General features: G+C 38.0%; 1 protein-coding gene across 2 annotated transcripts in view; it reads right to left on the reverse strand.

The window, feature by feature from the left end:
- The window catches only part of TET2 (tet methylcytosine dioxygenase 2), a 146,779-nt gene that overhangs the window by 19,111 nt on the left and 106,446 nt on the right, over positions 1-21,222 (reverse strand). Inside the window, exons 7-8 of one of the 2 annotated variants that reach the window (XR_013959625.1) lie at positions 10,776-10,864; positions 7,236-7,325 (exon numbers count right to left, since the gene is read on the reverse strand). Coding sequence is in view for 1 of the 2 variants with exons in the window: in XM_080651220.1 (XP_080507346.1) it covers positions 7,236-7,325; positions 10,714-10,864 (241 nt within the window). In the remaining variant the exon portion in view is untranslated. Of the gene's footprint in view, positions 1-7,235; positions 7,326-10,713; positions 10,865-21,222 lie in introns of both variants that reach the window. The other variant, XM_080651220.1, reaches the window with a different exon arrangement.

Here is a 21,222-nt window from a genome sequence, read left to right on the forward strand (position 1 = left end):
CATCAGTGAGCTAGAAGACAAGATGGAAAAAAATACCCAAGAAAAGCAACTTCTAGAAAAAAAAATTAAAAGGCAGGAGGAGAGTCTAAGGGAACTTTGGGACAACACGAAACAAAACAACATCTGCATAATAGGGGTTCCAGAAGGAAAGGAAGCTGAGCAAGGAATAGAAAACCTCTTTGAAGAAATAATGACAGAAAATTTCCCAGATATAGGGAAGAAAAAACACACACAAATCCAAGAAGCTCACAGAGTCCCAAGCAAAATGAACCCCAAAAGACCGACACCAAGGCACATTATAATTAAATTGGCAAACACCAATGACAAAGTAAGAATCTTAAAAGCGGCCAGAGAGAGACAGAAAGTTACATACAAAGGAACCCCCATCAGACTAGCAACTGATTTCTCAACAGAAACTCATCAGGCCAGAAGGGAATGGAATGAAATATACAAAGTCATGCAAAGGAAGGGTCTGAATCCAAGAATACTGTACCCAGCAAGGCTGTCAATCAAAATTGAAGGTGAAATCAGGAGCTTCACAGACAAAAAAGGACTAAGGGAATTTATTACCACCAAACCAGCAATGCAAGAAATGCTAAAGGGTCTGCTGTAAAAAAAAAAAAGAAAGAAAGAAAGAAACAGGAAGCGAAGAAGTAACACAGGGGTAAAGAATAGGAATGGCGACAAATAAGTACCTATCAATAATAACTTTAAATGTAAATGGATTAAATGCCCCAATCAAAAGACATAGGGTAACGGATTGGATAAGAAAACACGACCCATATATCTGCTGTCTACAAGAAACCCACCTCAGAAAAAAAGACGCACACAGACTGAGGGTGAAGGGATGGAAAAAGGTTTTCCAGGCAAATGGAACTGAAAAAAAAGCTGGGGTAGCAATACTTATTTCTGACAAATTAGATCTCAAACTGAAGGACATAACAAGAGATAAGGAAGGCCATTTCATAATACTAAAGGGAGCAATCCAACAAGAAGAAATAACTCTGGTAAACATATATGCACCCAATACAGGAGCACCCAAATACATAAAAAAACTCCTGGAGGATATCAAGGGAGAGATTGACAGCAATACAATCATAGTAGGGGACTTTAATACCCCACTATCACCACTGGACAAATCCTCTAAACAAAACATCAGCAAAGAAACATCAATCCTAAATGACTCACTAGACCAGATGGAATTAATTGATATCTTCAGAACATTTCACCCCAAAGCCACAGAATATACATTCTTCTCAAGTGCACATGGGTCATTTTCAAAGATAGACCATATGTTGGGACATAGGCAAAGTCACTTCAAATTCAAGAAGATAGAAATCATATCAAGCATCTTCTCAGACCACAGTGGCATAAAACTGGAAATCAACTACAATAAAAACAACCCAAAGAAATCAAACACATGGAGACTAAACAGCATGCTATTAAACCATGACTGGGTTACCAGAGAGATCAAAGAAGAAATAAAAAACATCATGACAACAAATGACAATGAAAACACTACAATCCAAAATCTATGGGACACAGCGAAAGCAGTCCTGAGAGGGAAGTTCATAGCTCTACAAGCCTACTGCAAAAAACAAGAAACAGGGGTAATAAATTACCTAACCCAACAACTCAAAGAGTTAGAAAAAGAGCAACAAGAAAAGCCCAGTGTAAGCAGAAGGAAGGAAATAATAAAGATCAGAGCACAGATAAACGACATAGAGACCAAAGAAACAATACAAAAGATCAACAAAACCAAGAGCTGGTTCTTTGAAAGGATAAACAAGATTGATGAACCTCTAGCCAGGCTCAACAAGAAGCAAAGAGAGAGGACCCAAATAAACAAGATCAGAAATGAAAGAGGTGAAATAACAACAGATCCCGCCAAAATACAAAGGATTGTTAAAAAATACTACGAACAACTCTATTCCAACAAACTGGACAACCTGGAGGAAATGGACATATTCCTAGAAAAATATAACCTTCCAAAACTCAGTCAGGAAGAATCTAAACAGCTCAACATGCCAGTAACTATGGAAGAAATTGAAGCAGTCATCAAAGAGCTTCCAGCAAACAAAAGCCCGGGGCCAGATGGCTTCACAGGAGAGTTCTACCAAACATTCAAGGAAGAACTAAAACCTATCCTCCTCAGACTATTCCAAAAAATTCAAGAGGAAGGAACACTTCCAAGCTCCTTCTATGAAGCCAGCATCACCCTAATACCAAAACCAGATAAAGACAACACAATGAAGGAGAATTACAGGCCAATATCCCTCATGAATGTAGATGCCAAAATCCTCAATAAAATTGTAGCAAATCAAATCCAGCAGTACATCAGAAAGATCATACACCATGACCAAGTAGGATTTATCCCAGGAATGCAAGGATGGTTCAATATCCGCAAATCAATAAATGTGATACATCACATAAACAGATTGAGAGATAAAAATCACATAGTCATATCAATTGATGCAGAAAAAGCATTTGACAAAATCCAACACCCTTTCTTGATAAAAACTCTCAACAAGGTGGGAATAGAAGGATCATACCTCAACATAATAAAAGCTATATATGATAAACCCACAGCTAACATCATACTCAATGGGCAAAAACTAAAACCATTTCCCCTAAGAACAGGAACAAGACAGGGATGCCCACTCTCACCACTCCTGTTTGACATAGTACTGGAAGTATTAGCCTCTGCAATTAGACAAGAAGAAGAAATAAAAGGCATCCAAATTGGAAAAGAAGAAGTAAAGCTGTCCTTATTTGCAGATGACATGATATTGTACATAAAAAACCCGAAAGACTCCATCAAAAAACTAACAGACTTAATAAATGAATTCGGCAATGTAGCAGGATACAAAATTAACGCCAAGAAATCTATGGCATTTCTATACACCAACAATGAACTTACAGAAAGAGAGACTAAAAAAGCAATCCCATTTTCCATCGCACCAAAAAAATTAAGATACTTAGGAATAAACCTAACCAAGGAGGTAAAAGACCTATATGCGGAAAACTACAGGACACTGAAAAAAGAGATAGAGGAAGATGTAAACAGATGGAAGAACATACCATGTTCATGGATTGGTAGAATCAACATCATTAAAATGTCCATACTACCCAAAGCAATCTATAGATTCAATGCACTCCCCATTAAAATACCAACAGCGTATTTCACAGACCTAGAAAGAACTCTCCAAAAATTCATCTGGAATAAAAAAAGACCCCGAATAGCCACAGCAATCCTGAGAAAGAAGAATAAAGTAGGAGGGATCTCAATACCAGATTTCAAGCTGTATTACAAAGCCACTGTCCTCAAAACAGCCTGGTACTGGCACAAGAACAGACATATAGATCAATGGAACAGAATAGAGAATCCAGATATCGACCCAAACCAATATGCGCATTTAATATTTGACAAAGGAGGCATGAGCATACAATGGAGTCAAGACAGTCTCTTTAATAAATGGTGTTGGGAAAATTGGACAGATACATGCAAAAAAATGAAACTAGATCACCAACTTACACCATACACAAAAATAAACTCAAAATGGGTACAGGACTTAAATATAAGACGGGAAACCATAAAAATACTAGAGGAATCCACAGGCAGCAAAATCTCAGACATATGCCAAAAGAACTTTTTCAGTGATACTGCCCCTAGGGCAATGGAAGCCAAACAGAAAATAAACAAATGGGACTACATCAAAATAAAAAGCTTTTGCACAGCAAAAGAAACCATCAACAAAACAACAAGAAACCCCACTGTATGGGAGAACATATTTGCAAATGGTATCACTGATAAAGGTTTAATTTCCAACATCTACAGGCAGCTTATACAACTTAATAAAAGGAAGATAAAGGATCCAATAAAAAAATGGGCAACGGACCTAAATAGAATCTTTTCGAAAGAAGACAGAAGGAAGGCCAAGAGACACATGAAAACATGCTCAAAGTCACTAATTATCCGAGAGATGCAAATCAAAACAACAATGCGATACCATCTCACACCTGTCAGAATGGCTATCATCAACAAATCAACAAACGACAAGTGTTGGCGAGGATGCGGAGAAAAAGGAACCCTCGTGCACTGCTGGTGGGAATGCAGACTGGTGCAGCCACTGTGGAGAACAGTATGGAGTTTCCTCAAAAAACTGAAAATGGAACTCCCATTTGACCCAGTAATCCCACTCCTAGGAATATATCCTAAGAAACCAGAAACACCAATCAGAAAGGATATATGCACCCCTATGTTCATAGCAGCACAATTTACAATAGCTAAGATTTGGAAACAGCCTAGGTGCCCATCAGCAGATGACTGGATCAGAAAACTATGGTACATCTACACAATGGAATACTATGCTGCCGTAAAAAAGAAGGAATTACTACCATTTGTAGGCACTTGGATGGAATTAGAGAACATTATGCTAAGTGAAATAAGCCAGTCAATGAAAGAAAAATACCACATGATCCCACTCATTTGGGGATAATGAAAAACATTATAAACTGATGAACAAAAAGATAGTTACAGAGGCAGTAAAGCATCAAACAGACTGTCAAATTACAGGGGTAAGGTTAGGGAGAGGTGGGGGAAATAAGAGATCAACCGAAGGACTTATATGCATGTATATAAGAGTAACCAACGGATGCAAAACATTGGGGGGTGAGGGCATGTATGGGAGTGGGGTGGGGGTGGGGGGCAATGGTAAGATATGTACACATATAATACCTTAATAAAAATTTGAAAAACAAAAAAAAATAAAAAAAATAAAAATAAATAAATAAATAAATAAAAAAAAAAAAAAAAAGAAGAACACTTAACATGAGATCTACCCTTGTAACAAATTTTAAGTGTACAATACTTTTTTTTTTGACTACAGGTATAAATGTTATATAGCAGATTCTATAGCTTATTCATCTTGCCTAACCGAAACTTGATGCCCAATGATTAGTACACCTATATAGTTATTCCTACATAAATAGTGAAACACATCTCAGGAGTTATATATAGTCACTTTGTTATAACTTAAAAAATTTTGACTACTTTCATATTTTGAGCACTCCAGGCTCAGGAGATGCATAAAATACTCCAAAGAAAGTGTAATAAGTTAGAATATAAATGCTTAGAAAATCAGGTGTGTATGAGACAGTCTATAATGAGAATTAAAGGAGTAAAAAGCACATCAATGTTTTTTTATCCTGTTCCTTTCCCCAGCTAAAATAATTTGATTAATAGCAGCTATGAAAAATGAGCAACCTTTTTAAAATTAAATGACTTCGCCCTCTCCCCACCCTGCAACTCACACTTAGCATACCAAAATGGTTGCTTTCTTACCTACATGATGAAGTTCAACAATCTTTATGTGGCCTCCAAGGATTTTGTGACCTTACATCTCTACTCTACTCTCAGGGAGAACCTTTTTGTTTCTTCAGAAATATGTGCATCTTCTAGCCCAACTGTTATTGTATTATTCTGTAACTAGAGGCCGGGTGCATGAAATTCGTGCACGGGGGTGTGTGTCCCTCAGCCCAGCCTGCACCCTCTCCAATCTGGGACCCCTCGAGGGATGTCCGACTGCCCGTGTATACGGGCAGTCAGACATCCCTCTCACAATCCAGGACTGCTGGCTCCCAACTGCTCGCCTGCCTGCCTTCGTGATTGCCCCTAACTGCTTCTGCCTGCCAGCCTGATCACCCCCTAACCACTCCCCTTCCAGCCTGATTGATGCCAACTGCTCCCCTGCCAGCCTGATTGCCCCTAACTGCTCTCCCCTGCAGGCCTGGTCCCCCCCAACTGCCCTCCCCTGCAAGCCTGATCCCTCCCAACTGCCCTCCCTTGCTGGCCATCTTGTATCCACATGGGGGCGGCCATCTTGTGTTGGAGTCATGGTCAATTTGCATATTACTCTTTTATTAGATAGGATTGCTATTGTACATATACGTATATATATCTCATTGAGAGAAGAAATTCCTTAAAGACAGAAAACCTACACTGCTCATATTTAGGTCCACAGTGACTAAACACAGTGTCTGGTTTGTATCAGGTTTTTATTTAATACATTTTGTTGTTGATATTATTGAAACAGGATAGTCTTTTGCTTCCTTCATGAGTATTTCTGAACAAATATTTTAGAAAACGTAGCCCTGGAGAGTATTATGCTAGTGAATAAGCCAGTCAGAGAAAGACAAGTTATCATATGATTTCACTTATATATGGAATCTAATGAACAAAATAAACTAACAAAGTGGAGACAGACTCATAGATACAGAAAACAGACTGACAGCTATCAAAGGAGAGGGTGTTGGGCCTGGGTGAGAAGGGTGATGGGATTAAGCAAAGAAAAAAAGAAAGACTCATGGACACAGACAACAGTATGGTGATTGCTGGAGGGAAGAGGGGTGGGTGGGAAGAAGTAGAAGAGGGTAAAGGGGGAATAAATGATGATGGGAGGAGATGTGACCTGGGGTGGTAAACACAATACAATATACAAATGATGTATTATAGAATTATATACCTGAAACATATATAATTTTATTAACCAATGTAACCCAAATAAATTTAATAAAAAAAGAGAAAAACCTAGCTTTCTAAATATGTACAGTGTAGAACATACTAATACAATAGGAAAAAAATGGTTTTGCTTGGTTCATAGAGCCAAGACCAAAATAAAAAGGACCTGGCAAAATCTGGCATATCTGGACACTTGCAAAGTAGTGCACACATCTATAATAATGAGAGAGTAATATGCTAATTAGACCAGACAGCCGAACGACCTTCCGGACGACCTTCTGGACAAAGCTGCGGCTGCGAGGGCAGAGGCAAGCCGCCCGCCACTGAGAGGGCCAAGTCCCTGCACGAATTTCGTGCATTGGGCCTCTAGTAGCTTTATATCTGTAGACATTCTGAGAAAACAGTTAAGTGGTTGAACCTATAGTTTGGGCCACATCATTTTAATTAATCACCGAAGTCTTAAAGGGACAAAATTATTTGGACAAGAACACAATTAGTAGATATTGTGAGCCTCAAAAGCTCATATTTACAGGTTAAAAGAGCAAAATGGTATATTTTACGTTTACCAGAAACAGAACACAGCAGTGACTTCAACAATTAGAAAAAAGTTAGAAAAATTTTTTAAAAAATCATTGCTTCAAAAATATTTTTGGAAGTAGGTAGATAGTTCATCAATAATAAGTGGTCCCAACTGTTGTCAATTATTTAAACTTACCTGATTATTATATGCATCAGGTGCAAGTTTCTTGTATGTTGGTGCCATAAGAGTAGACAGGTTTTGTAAATGAGACTCCAGTTTTTCTTCCTGTATAAAATGAATAATTTTACATATTAAATTCTAAATCCATTCTCTCTGTATATGAGACTATCAGTTATATTCCCCCCCCATATCTTAGATACAAATCACTATATACTATTCATCTTACTAAATAAAGCCTCTTAATATGACTATTTCTAAGTGAAAGTATAGGCCTTATATTACCGAGTTTCATATGTGCTATTAATATCTAACTTCTGATAAGATTAATCAACTTTCTACTTTGCATGCAGACATTTGGCATTTTATAAATAGAACACTGTGCTGGTAGAAGGGTTAGGAGAATGAAACTACTATATATGATCCTTTTAGTTTTTTTATTTTTTGTTTTCCTTTTCCTTCCCCACAGTGAGGGTTCTGACTGAAAGACTAAAACGTGTTTCTTAAGCTGGTCTGTTCTCCCTTGAGTCACTGAGGAAACTTAATTTGTAGAGACAGCATGCTCCTGCTAAAGTCCTTTTAATTCCCTTCTAAGACTGGATTTAAAATAAATTGCATGGACTTTTTTTCTGGTTTTCATTCTAAGAAGGTGAGTTTATTTCCTCTGGGATGAACCACTCCACCCCTCTCATACTAGCCACCTGCTTCCTCTGTGTTTGCTCATTGATAAAATCTGCCCGTTCTCAAAGACTTCTTGTAGTAGGCCTTCCGCAATTAACACAGAGGAACCTACTTTGGGGCCGTTGGTCTCCTATGACGCCCAGCACTGAGGGTGTAAGGATCTGATTTGCATGTAAATATTCTTTTGCTCATGGGGAACTTAGATGCTCTTCGTAATTTATAATAGGTCTGGCTAAGACACATTTAAAGAAAAATATATGGTCTTAAAGAGGTCACATTCTCTACTCCCTCTCCAATCTGCTGCCAAGCAAGATGGCTATTAAAAGGATTTGTTTGCTTTAATTTGTCTATTTCTAACCTCTGTACTTTTAAATGTCTATTAAAATAGCATTTTGAAATTTGAAAGGATCTCTTCTCATAATCCTATATAATAAGAGAGGAATGTGCTAATTATCCATTATGCTGTAACGTCATGACCAATCTACAAGTGGTGGAGAGATACAGGAGTGTGGGGCAGTGAGCTACAAGCAGCAAAGAGCTACCAGCAGCGGTGGGCGGGTGGCCAGCTGAGGCAAATGGCAGTGAGCTACTCGCATATGGATTCATGTTCAGGGCTACTAGTAACTAATAAATACTCGATGCTTCAAATATGAATAAAATCTTCACAACTAGAAGGTATATGAAGAACCTGGCACAGTTTATTTGAAAGAATGATCAGTTACCCACACCCACCCACCCAAATAATAGATTTTTAAAGTAATATGCTTTTGAAAACTGTAGATGAGAATACTTAGTTTTTCTATTCATACTTAGAAGTTCTCATTTCATATTGGTATTTCTCTAAAAATCTTGGGAGATGTAACCACCAGGCAGAGATGTACTTATTTGCATTTAGAAGGAAAGAAGGCTTCTGAGTGGAGCGCTCCCACCTAACTAAGGGAGGATGTTACTATCCATTCCCTGGATTTGGTTTACAGAAACCTGGCTTGAGTGATAAGCACTTATGAAATAGAGGTGAAAAAGTTCTCTAGTGTGGAAAATTAAAGTGGCTGACAGCAAGCAAAATTGCTGATTTTCATTGGGCTTATTTAATATTCATTTTTTCTTATGAAAACAGGACATCTAACATATTTAGATAATATAGTTTATTAAAAATATGATCCTATTGCCCTAGCCGGTTTGGCTCAGTGTTGGCCTGCAGACTGAAGGGTCCAGGTTTGATGCCCGCCAAGGGCACAAACCTGGGTTGTGGGCTCATCCCCAGTAGGGGGAGTGCAGGAGGCAGCTGATCAATGATTCTCTCTCATCATTGATGTTGCTATCTCTCTCCCTCTCCCTTCCTCTCTGAAATCAATAAAAATATTTTAAAAAATGATTCTATGAAAAAAACATATCAATTTCAAAAGTTTTTGTACTTCATTAAACTTTCTCTTGCTGTTGCAGTCATAAAGTAACAAATTTTTCATTTAAAAGGACATATCTATACTAATAAAAGGGTAATATGCTAATTAGATTGGGAGACCTTCCAGACAAAGCCATGGTGGTGGGACCGAGGCAGAGGCGGTTAGGGGTGATCAGGCCAGGAGAACAGGGCAGTTGGGGGCGATCAGGCCGGGAGGGGGGCAGTTGAGGGCGAGCAGGCCGGCAGGTGGCAGTTGGGGGAGATCAGGCCGGCAGGGGGGACAGTTGGGGGTGAGCAGGCTGGCAGGGGGGACAGTTGGGAGCAAGCAGGCTAGCGGGGGGGGGCAGTTGGGGGTGATCAGGCTGGTGGGGGGACAGTTGGGGGTGAGCAGGAGGCAAGGGGGAGGCAGTTGGGGGCAAGAAGGCCGGCGGGGGAGGGGGGGCAGTTGGGGGTGAGCAGGCTGCAGGCAGAGTGGTTATGGGCGATCAGGCAGGCAGGCAGGTGAGCGGTTAGGAGCCAGAGGTCCCGGATTGCGAGAGGGATGTCTGACTGCCGGTTTAGGCCTGATCCCTGTGGGTCCCAGATTGGAGAGGGTACAGGCCGGGCTGAGGGACACCCCCCATGCATGAATTTCATGCACCGGGCCACTAGTCAATATTATAATATCTATAGTATAATTGTTTACTTTAATTGCATTTAAAATTTGAAAGATAATTATAAGGTGCACAGAATAACTAAAAACTTGGTCATATCTAAATGCTAAATATACTGAGGTTTCCTGATTACTCAATTAGCATACTCTAGAATGCATGCTACCCAAAATTTAAAATTTGATACAAACCTACAAGTTATATTTTGAGAAATATATTTTATTGAGAAAAACAAAAGTCAGTGACTTCAATAAGAAATCAGTGTTCATTTATTTAAATTATACTTTTGTATTAAAATCTAAGTATGTGTTAGGTATTTGAATGCATTCATTACAGTAACTAAATTACCAAATCTCATGGTGTGAAAATGTGACTAGAAATGGCCTTTTCTGAACATGGCAGTCATGAACATGACTTCTATTATTCAGGTGCAATGGATGAAAGTTTTAACATTGAAGTGTTAACATTTAGTTCTAATATTGAAATGACATCTGTTTAAAACTCTGGAATTAACATTAAATATTAATAAGTATAAAAGGCAATAGGTATGAAGAGTTTATATTGTTTTATCTATTACTTTGATATAACATGGTTATTATGCTAACTTAAATTATTACAATGTGATTACAGCTTAGCAAAAATTTTGTTGATTCATCTCTGAGATGAAACGCTTTGTTAGAGGTGGAGTATGCCATATTGTTTTTCTGTGCTCATCAATTCTGCATGAAAGATAAAGAGATTATACATCAGGAAGTAAACAAACCTCTTTTGGGTCATCCCCAAGCAGCTTAAATTTTCTTGGTATCTTGCTTCTGGCAAACTTACATCCATTGTAGTACATGCTCCAGGAACACCCGAAAGAAAAGGAGGCACCACAGGTCTCTGGATCCAGCCCTTGACAGGCACAAGTTCTCCTGAGAAAGCAAAGGATCACGTTCATGGCTAAGGATAGCATTATCTATGCTACCAATCTCATATTCTGACTGTCTGCATGCAAATTAGTTTTTAACAACATCTCATCTAACACTATATTAAGCTGTGACATAATCACATCAGAAAAGAACTACTTTAATTGACTTTAAAACACAATTAAAAAAATTTTATTGTGGAATAACACACACACAGGAAAGTAAACATAATTTCATAGCTTACAAATGCTCACAAATGAAATACCCAAGACAGTAGCATCCAAATGAAGAAACAAAACATATACTTGCACCCCAGAATCTCCTTTTAATTCTTCCTTCCAGGCATTGTCCCCCAAAAGCAACTTCTATTAGAAGAGATTAGTATTGCCTATTTTTAGCAATTTCATATATATATATACATATATATATATCTGCAAACACAGTTTTGCCTATTTTTATACTATATATAGGATACTATATAGCTACTGTATATAGTGTGTATGTGTATATATACATATATGTGTATATAATTTTGCCTATTAATATAAAAATACTATATTAAAATACTAATATTAAATATATTGCATATACAGTATAAACTAGGCAAAACTATATCTATGCATACATACATACATATGCATATTTATATAATAAAAGCCTAAGCGACCATTACGGCGGAACGACCAGAATGACTGGTCGCTATGACACGCACTGACCACCAGGGGGCAGATGCTCAACGCAGGAACGCCACTCAGCCAGAAGCCAAGCTCATGGCTGGCGAGCACAGCGGTGGTGGTGGGAGCCTCTCCCGGCTTCACGGCAGCACTAAGGAGCAGCGAGCCGAGCTGTAAGGAGCAGCAAGCAGGCGGGCGGTAAGAAGCAAGGGGTCCTGGACTGTGTGTGGGTGCAGGCCGGGCTGAGAGACCCCCCCCCCACCAGTGTATGAATTTCGTGCACCGGGCCTCTAGTGGAATTATATAGTATAAACTTGTTTATGCCTTGCTTTTGTTCAACATTATGTTTTTAATATGTTTATAATACCCATCCATGTTGTTGCACGTGTTGTGCTTTATTCATGTATTTATTCATGGAGTTTATTTTTTCATCATATGCCACAAATTAACCATTCTATTACTGATGGGTATGTGAGTGCTTTCTAGTTCCTGGATAAAATACACTATTGTGACTTCACAGCCCAAGTCAATATATCCTAAAAGCAATAAACAGACAAAGAAGCCAAAAAACAAAACATGATAAAACAACCTACTAGCCAAAACTACATTAAGTAGGTATTTGTTCAGCTTTACTGAGGTATAATTGACAAAATGGTAAGATATGTAAAGTGTACTTTGACATAATGTATACACTGCGAAAGGATTCCTCCATTGAGCTAATTCACACATCCATCAGCTCACATATTTATCTTCTTTATTTTTATTTTTTGGTGTGGAAAGGACATTTAAGTTCTACTTTCTTAGCAAATTTCAAATATATAGTACAGTGTTATCTAGTATAGTCACTATGCTAATTAGATCCCCTGGCCTTATTTATAATTGAAATACTGTATCCTTTCATAAGCCTCTTCCTATTTCCCCTGGTCTCAAGCCTCTCACAACCACTTTTCTACTCTGCTTCTATGAGTTTGTCTTTTGTTTTTGATTCCACATGTAAGTGATAGCATGCAGTATTTGTCTGACTTATTTCATTTAGGATGACTTCCAGGTTAAATCATGTTGTCACAAATGTCAGGATTGCCTTTTTGAAAGTTGAATAGTATTCCTGTGTGTATATGCACATACCATATCTTCTTTACCCATCACCTGTTGATGACACTTAGGTTGTACCCACACTTAGGTTATTGTGAATAATGCTGCAATGAACACTGGAGTGCAGATATCTTTTTGGGATAATTTCTTGGATACATACCCAGAAGTGGTATTCCTAGATCATATGGTAGTTCTATTTTTAATCTTTTTAGGGAATCTCTATACTATTTTCCATAGTCGCTGTTAGATTACATTCCCCCCAACAATAGTATACAGGGTTCCCTTTTCTTCCCAGCATTTGTTACCTCTTGTTTTTAGATAATACACATCCTAACAGGAGTGAAGAGATATCTCATTGTGGTTTTGATTGGCATTTTCCTGATGATTAGTGACTGATTTGGTATGGTGAACCATACTTACATCCCTAGAACATATCCCCCTTGATCATGGCATATGATCCTTTGAATGCACTATAGAACTTGGTTTACGAATATTTTATTGAGGATTTTTACACCTATGTTCATCAGGGATACTGGCTGGTAGTTTTCTATTTTTATAGTGTCCCTTGTTTTGGTACCAGATTAATACTGGGCTTGTAAAATAAATTTGGAAGTGATCTCTCCTCTTCAAGTTTTTTGGAAGAGTTTAAGGATTGCTATTAATTCGACTTTAAATGTTTGGTAGAATTCACCATTAAAGCCATTCAGGACTTTCCTTCCTTGTGAGTTTTTTTTTTTTTTTTAATTATTATTATTTCTTTTTTATTGAATTTATTGAGGGTGGCATTGGTTAATAAAATTATTTAGGTTTTGGGTGGGGGGGCAATGGTAAGATATGTACACATATAATACCTTAATAAAAAATAATAATTAAAAAAATAAAATTATTTAGGTTTTAGGTGAACAATTCTATAATACATCATCTGTATATTGTATTAGGTAATCACTACCCCAAGACTCCTTCCATCACCATTTATCCCCCCTTATAACCTCATCTCTCTCCTCCCACCCCCCCCCCCCTTTTCCCTCTGGTAATCATCATACTGTTGTCTGTGTCTGTGTTTTTGTTTTTTTTCTTAATCCCTTCACCTTTTTCACCCCCCCACCCCCCAACTCTGACAACTGTGAGTCTGTTTCTATTTGTCACTTCATTTTGTTCATTAGATTCCACATATGAATGAAATCATATCATACTTGTCTTTCTCTGATTGGCTTATTTTACTTAGCATAATGCTCTCTGGGTGTCTCAGGTTTCTTTTCATACAGGGATATTGATTACTGATATAATGTATTTACTATTAATTGTTCTGTTAAGATTTTCTATTTCTTCATGACTCAGTAAGTTTTATGGTTCTAGGAAATTATTTCTTCTAGGTTGTCCAATTTGTTGGTGTATAATTGTTCATAATATACTTTATGATCCTTTGTATTTATGTGGTATCAGTTGCAAAGTCTTATTTTACATTTATAATTGTATATCTTTGAGTTCTCTGTCTTTTTTTCTTGGTCAATGTAGCTAAAGGTTTGACTATTTGTTTCTATTGAGGTGGGCAAATGGGGTATAAATGGGGATGGAAAGACACTGCTTTGGGTGATGGGTACATGATGCAGTGTGCAGATGTTGTGTAGAGTTGTATGCTTGAAAGCTGTATGGTTTTGTGAACCAATGTCACCCCAATAAATTCAATTTTAAAATTCTCTATTGCATTTATCTTTTCTATTGTCTTTTTGGTCCCTGTTGCATTTATTTCCACTCTAATCACTGCTATTTCCTCTTTTGCTACTTTTGGGCTTAGTTTTTTTCTCCTTATCATGTTCCTTAAGTTATAAAGTTAGGTTGAGGTATTCCCCCCAAATATAGGTATTTATTTTTATAAAGCTTTCTCTTAGAACTGCTTTGGCTGCATCTCAGAAGTTTTGGCATGTTTTACTCTAGATATTTTTCAGCTATTATTTCTTAAGTGAGCTTTCTGCCATTTTATCTCTTCTTCTAGGTTCTCTATGATGTATATACTGGTCCTCATGTCTACAAATCCTTAAGCTGTCTTTACTCCTATTCTGTTTGTTTTTCTTTTTCCCCCTCTGATTGGATAAATTCTGCTGCTCTTTGCCCTGTTTTGTTTTGTTTTTTCAGTGTTGTAGTCTACTGTTGAATCCCTTTAGTGAAATTTTCAGTTGAATTATGTATTCTTCAGCTTTGTGATTTATGTTTGGGACTTTTAAATATTTTCTATCTCTTTATTGAAATTCTCACTTTGTTCATGCACTGCTCTTCTGCCCTTATTGAACACCAATAGTGTATTAGTAGTAATGATATTGTTTTGAACTTACTTCTCTATATTGTGACATGAAGAGAACTTGTTATTGAACATAGGTTAAAATCCATGAGTTAATAGTGACACTAAAAAAAAAAAAGAACAAACTAATTGATGATTTTTGGATTAATACTAAAGCACTAAATCACTATTCAGAAATTTCACAGCTTATCATGAATTTAGTCTGTCATTTGTTTACAAACTATATTTAATGATAACCAAAGAGTTGAAAAAGAAACATTCTTTAAAGAATTCCAGCTAATAAATGCAGAAGAACTATTATAAATGTAAATTATAACTTTACAGATACCAGCAAAGGTGGTAGAATAAGAATCTCTGAAAATTCTCTCCACCATAAAAGCAATGAGAATTCTGGTAAACATTGCCAGAATCAACTTTTGAGAAATCTGGAGATTAACAAAAGGCTTGTAGCTTTCCAGGAGCAGTTATTCAAGAAAAGGAATGAAATTTTGGTGAGAAAAATAAGTTTTGTGGTGTTTTAACTTTCTTTATTCCCATTCTACCCTGACCTCCACAACAGCCTTGAAAACCCTCATTTATGGTGATCCTGGCAACAACTAGAGGCAGCAGAATTAGGTTGGATATCACCCACAGCCCCATTCCCAGATAAGTGTCATCATTTTACCTATTTGGTAATTCTCTAGAAGACCCCACTAGTTAGGATGTCTTCTTCATTTGATCTGACTTTGAATTCACCTAGTGTGCACAGCCTTTCCTCCCACAGGTGTTTGCTAAAAACAGTCAGAGGCAATTGTTGAATACTGTGGCTGCCAGAGGTGGTGGATAACAGTTGAAGGGGGGAAAGGCTAACTTAAAAGCTTGGAAATGAGATGTACATGGGAGGCTTTAAAAGTCCCAAAATGTTCGTGGGAACCAGAAAGTTAAGTACATGCTTAGAGCTATAAATTGCCTGGCTGAATGTTGAAGGCATGTCCCTTGGCAATGAGTGGGAGACTTACTGCTTTTAGGCACCTTAGGACATCTTTGTCTAACCATTAGTTGAGTATTAAGCTAACCAAACATATAATTCCATAGCTGCCTATAAGAGAGAATACAGATTTTACAGAAACAGTTCAGAAAAGTCACTAAACTGAAAATAAACAAGAATAGCACCAATAACAATAACAAATCCTCAGGTGGGAAGAGAATCTAATTTCCAAAGTTACTATGTTATATTACTTAAAAAGGTCTTTTTCTAACAAACAATTATGAAACATACAAAAAAACAAGAAAGTATGGTCAATATAGAGAAATAAAAGCAGTCAACAGAAGCTGTCACTGACGAAGTCTAGATGTACTAGTAAGACTCTGAATTACTATTCAAGTATGTTTAAAGATCTGAAGGAAACCATGCTAAAAGAACTAAAAGTAGGAAAACAATGCCTTATTAAATAAATGAGATAAAAGAGAGAGAAATTACAATAAGGAGACAAGCGGCAACTCTGGAACTGAAAAGTACAATAACAAATAAAAAAGCCATTAGAGCGGTTCAACAGATTTGAGCAGGAGGAAGAAAAAGTAGTGGGGAGAGAAGTTAAAGATATGTTAATTGAGATGAGCCAATCTGAGAAAAAGAAATAAAGTAAATAGAGCCTCAGAGACCTGTGGAAGGGAGAGTAAGACAGTATGGAGCAGAGATACTGTTTGAATAAAAGTGGCCAAAAAAATTCCTAAATTTGATGAACAGCATTAATCTACACATTCAAGAAGCTCAACCAACTCCAAATTGCAAACTCAAAGTGCTCCACACCTAAAAACATAATAAAAATGTTAAAAGCCAAAGAGAGAAAGAATCTTGAAAGCAGTAAGAAAGAAAAGTTAACTCATAAGGTACAAGAGAGTTTCAATAAGATGATGTTCCAACAGCTGATAACTTATCGGAAACAATGGAGGCCAGAAGGCACTGGGATGACATATTAAAGTGCAATAAGAAAAAGACCATCAACTATGAAATTCTATATTTAGCAAATCTATCCTTCAATAAAGGCATTCCTATCCTACATAATAAAAGGGTAATATGCAAATATACAGAATGGCAGAACAACCGAACAACTAATCAAAGCGTAATATACTAATGATATGCTAAGGCTGCTCAACCGCTCACTATGATGTGCAATGACCACTAGGGGGCAGATGCTCTACCAGTAGTTTAGCTTGCTGCTGGGGTCTGGCCGATCGGGACTGAATGAGATGGGCCAGACACGCCCTGGAGCCCTCCCTTGGTCTCTCCCTCCCTGGCCCCGATCATGCACCGTGGGGTCCCTCAGCCTGACCTGCACCCTCTTGCAATCCAGGACCCCTCAGGGGATGTTGGAGAGCCAGTTTCAGCCTTATCCCACAGGCCACTCCTCTTGGGAGGGCGCCAGACGCAGGGCTCATGGCTGGTGAGCCTGCTGCAGCAGCGCCAGCCTCTCCCGATCAGGACTGATTGGGCGTGAGCCCGCGGCAGGCACAGTAGGGCTGGAATGAGCAGGAGTGGCAGGTAGGAGCTACAGGAGGCATTGGACTGCGGGTTTCGGCCAGATCCCTGCAGGCCACCCAGAGGGACCCCACCTGTGCACAAATTCGTGCACTGGGCCTCTAGTAATAAATAATCTGAGAGCATAAATTGCTATTAGGACTGCCCTAAAAGAAATACTAAATGTAGTTTTTCATGTTGAAATGAAAGGACACAGGACAGTAACTTGAATGGATGTGAAAACATAAATACATAGATAAATAAAAAATATATTATGTATTTTTTGTTTTTAACTCTTTTCTCCTATCTAATGTATAGGAAACTGCATAAAACAATAATTATAAATCTATGTTAATGAGCACACATGTGTAAAGTGAGAGTTTAACAATAATAGTAGAAAGGAAGGGGGAATGGAGCTATATAGAAACAAAGTTTCTGTATACCATTGTAATTAAACTGGTATTTCTCCAAATTAGGTTGTTATAACTTAAGATGTTAATCAAAATCTCTAGGGTGCAACCTACAAAAATATAACTTTAAATGACATTAAAAGAAATAATAAGGTATTTAGAATGGTACAATAGAAAATTCTTATTGAACACAAAATAAGGCAGTAATCAAAGAACAGAGAAACAAAAAATTCTGACATGTAGAAATGAATAGTAAATTGGCAGACAAATCCAATATCATCAGTAATTACATTTAATGTATGTGGATTAATACAACTAAAAGGCAGAAACTGAAAAAAATAACTGGATTAAAAACAATTCAATTATATGTTGCCTACAAGAGACATGCTTTATTTTCAAAGATGCAAATAGGCTGAAAATAAAAGAATGGAAAAAGAGGTATTATGCAAATAGCGATCAAAAAATAACTGAAGCCAGGCCACTGTGGCTCAGGCGTTAAGCATTGTCCCAGGAACCAAAAACATCAGTTCGATTCCCAGTGAGGGCACATTCCCTGGTTGCAGGCTTGATCCCCAATAGGGGGGCATGCAGGAGGCAGCTGATCGATGATGTTTCTCTCTCATCAATGTTTCTATCTCTCTACCCCTCTCAATGCATTCTATGAAGCCAGCATTACCCTGATACCAAAAATCAAAGATATCACACAAAAAATACGGACCAATGTCCCTTATCAATAGAGTTGTAAAAATCCTCAATAAGATACTAGCAAATGAAATCCAGCAACATATAAAAAAATTACACATACATTATCCCAGAAATGCAATGTTGGTCCAATATACAAAAATCAATCAATATAATGTACCACATTAACAAAATAGCCCGGCTGGCATGGCTCAGTGGTTGAGCATCGACCTATGACCAGGAGGTCACAATTCAATTCCTAGTGGGGCACATGCCCGAGTTTCAGGCTCAATCCCTGGTTTGGGGCATGCAGGAAGCAGCCGATCAATGATTCTCATCATTGATGTTTCTCTCTCTCCCCCTCTCCCTTTCTCTCTGAAAGCAATAAAAAAATATTTTTTAAAAAATAAAGGACAATAACCACATGGTCATCTTATTATATGCAGAAACAAACATTTGAGAAAAGTCTAACACCCATTAATGATAAAAATACTCAACAAATTATGAAGAGAAAAAAATTTCCTCCACCTAATAAAGAGCATCTTAAAAGTACTGCTGAGACAATTGGAGAGCCATATGCAAAAGAATGATGTTGGACTCTTATGTCATAAAATTAACAGTGATCAAACACCTAAATGTAAGAGCTAAAACTATAATACTTGGAAAAAAACAATGATGTAAATATTGAAGACCTTGGATTAGGCAATGGTTTCTCAGATATGACACTAAAAGTACAAGCAATATATTTAAAATAAATGAATTTGATTTAAAAATTGAAACTTTGGTGCTTCAAGGACATTATTAAGAAAGTAAAGAGACAACCTACAGAATAACAGAAAATATCTGCAAACCATATACATGATAAAGTTCTAGTATCCAGAAAATATTAACTCTTACAACTCAAAAAACAATTTAAAAATGACAAAGAATTAAGTAAACACGAATAGCCAAAAGCACAAGAAATAATGCCTGACATCATTAGTCATTAGGAAATGAAAATCCAATTCATGAAATACACTTCATACCCCCTGGGAGGGCTGTCATAAAAAAATGGTAAGTCCTAGCTGCTTTTGCTCAGTGGATAGAGCGTTGGCCTGTGGACCAAAAGTTCCCAAGTTCGATTCCGGTCAAGGGAACGTACAGTACCTTGCTTGCAGAGCCCCCCCCCTCCCCACCCCGGAATAGGCCTTGGTCAGGGCACATGCAGGAGGCAACCAATCGATGTGTTTCTTTCACATCGATGTTTCTCTCTGTCTTTCCCTCTCTCTTCCACTCTCTCTAAAAGATCAATGGAAAAATGCCCTCAGATTAATAAACAAAAGACAATAACTAGTTTTGGTGAGGATGTGGAGACAGTGAAAGCTCCATATGTTGCTGAGAGGAATAAAAAATGGGTGCAGCTACTTTGGAAAAAAGACAGTGCCTCAAAAAGTTAAACATTATAATTACCATATGGCCAACAGTGCCACTCCTACGTATATTTTCTCATAAGAACATATGTCCATACAAAAACTTACACATGGGTATTCATAGCAGCATTATTGATAATATGCAAAAGTGAAAACAACCCAAACTTCCATTAACTGAAGAATGGGTAAAGAAAATATGGTATATATACACAGTGGACAATTCAGCCATAAAAAGAAATAAAGTACTGATTAATGTTATGATATGGATGAACCTTTAAAACATTATGCAAAGTAAAAAATACCAGACAGGAAGGCCAATTATTGTATGATTCCACTAATATGAAATGCTTAGAATAGGTGAATCTATATAGAAGAAAGTTGATTAGTGGTTGACATTTAGGGGAGAGGAGAATGGGAAGTGACTGCCTAACAGGTATGGGGTTTCCTTTCAGGAGTAATGAAAATTTGCAACTTTGAGAATATACTAAACCAGTGAATTGTACTTTAAAAGGATGAATTTTATGGAATGTGAATTACCTCTCAAAAACATCCTAAAATACGGAAAGGCTTCCTGAATAATCAATGGAAAATTCACAGGAGAGAACCCTGAAACCCAAGGACTGAAGGTGGAGACCTCATAGAGAATGGTAAGAGGGGTGGAGGCATGAAAGGGCTGGTCGGGCACCCAGACGGCAACTGAAGTCCCAGAGAGATATCTCAGCTGTGTGTGTGTGTGGAGGGGGGTGCCACTGAGAACTCTGGGATCTAATCCCGAAGCTGGGCTCCCCAGCAGAAAGCACCAAACTGAGGAGTGCACCCACATAACATCTAGCTGTGAAAAGCAGTGGGGTGTTATCTGCCAGGGAGTGACAGCTGAAAGTTCAGGAACCCTCTTGAAGGGCCAATGCACAAAAATTCCCTGTGGAGCCACCCACCTGTGCTCTGGCAGAGTGAAGGTGAAGTGGACTGGAGCTGTGAAAGCAGAACCCAGGACTGGGGACTTGGGGGATAGAGCTCAGAAAGCAGACACCCCAAGTTTCCTGGGCCAAGTCATTCACTCACACAGCGGAGGACATCTTTCCCACACAGACATCTGCCTTGCCTGGGGGGAAGACGGTTGACACACCCTATTGGAAGACACCTTGCCCTGAGGCAACATAAGAGATTAAAAGTAACAATTAGCCTCCAGGTGGAAGCAAATGCCCCACGCTGTTGAAAAAACTCCCCCACACCTGAGGGCAATTGCCTGGGGGGCAATTCAAGTTGGCATCCTATTAGTCTGTAGACAGAGGTGGTCTCTGGAGG

The sequence above is a fragment of the Plecotus auritus genome, assembly GCF_963455305.1.
Source record: "Plecotus auritus genome assembly, chromosome: 1".
In the NCBI taxonomy this organism is placed as follows: domain Eukaryota; kingdom Metazoa; phylum Chordata; class Mammalia; order Chiroptera; family Vespertilionidae; genus Plecotus; species Plecotus auritus.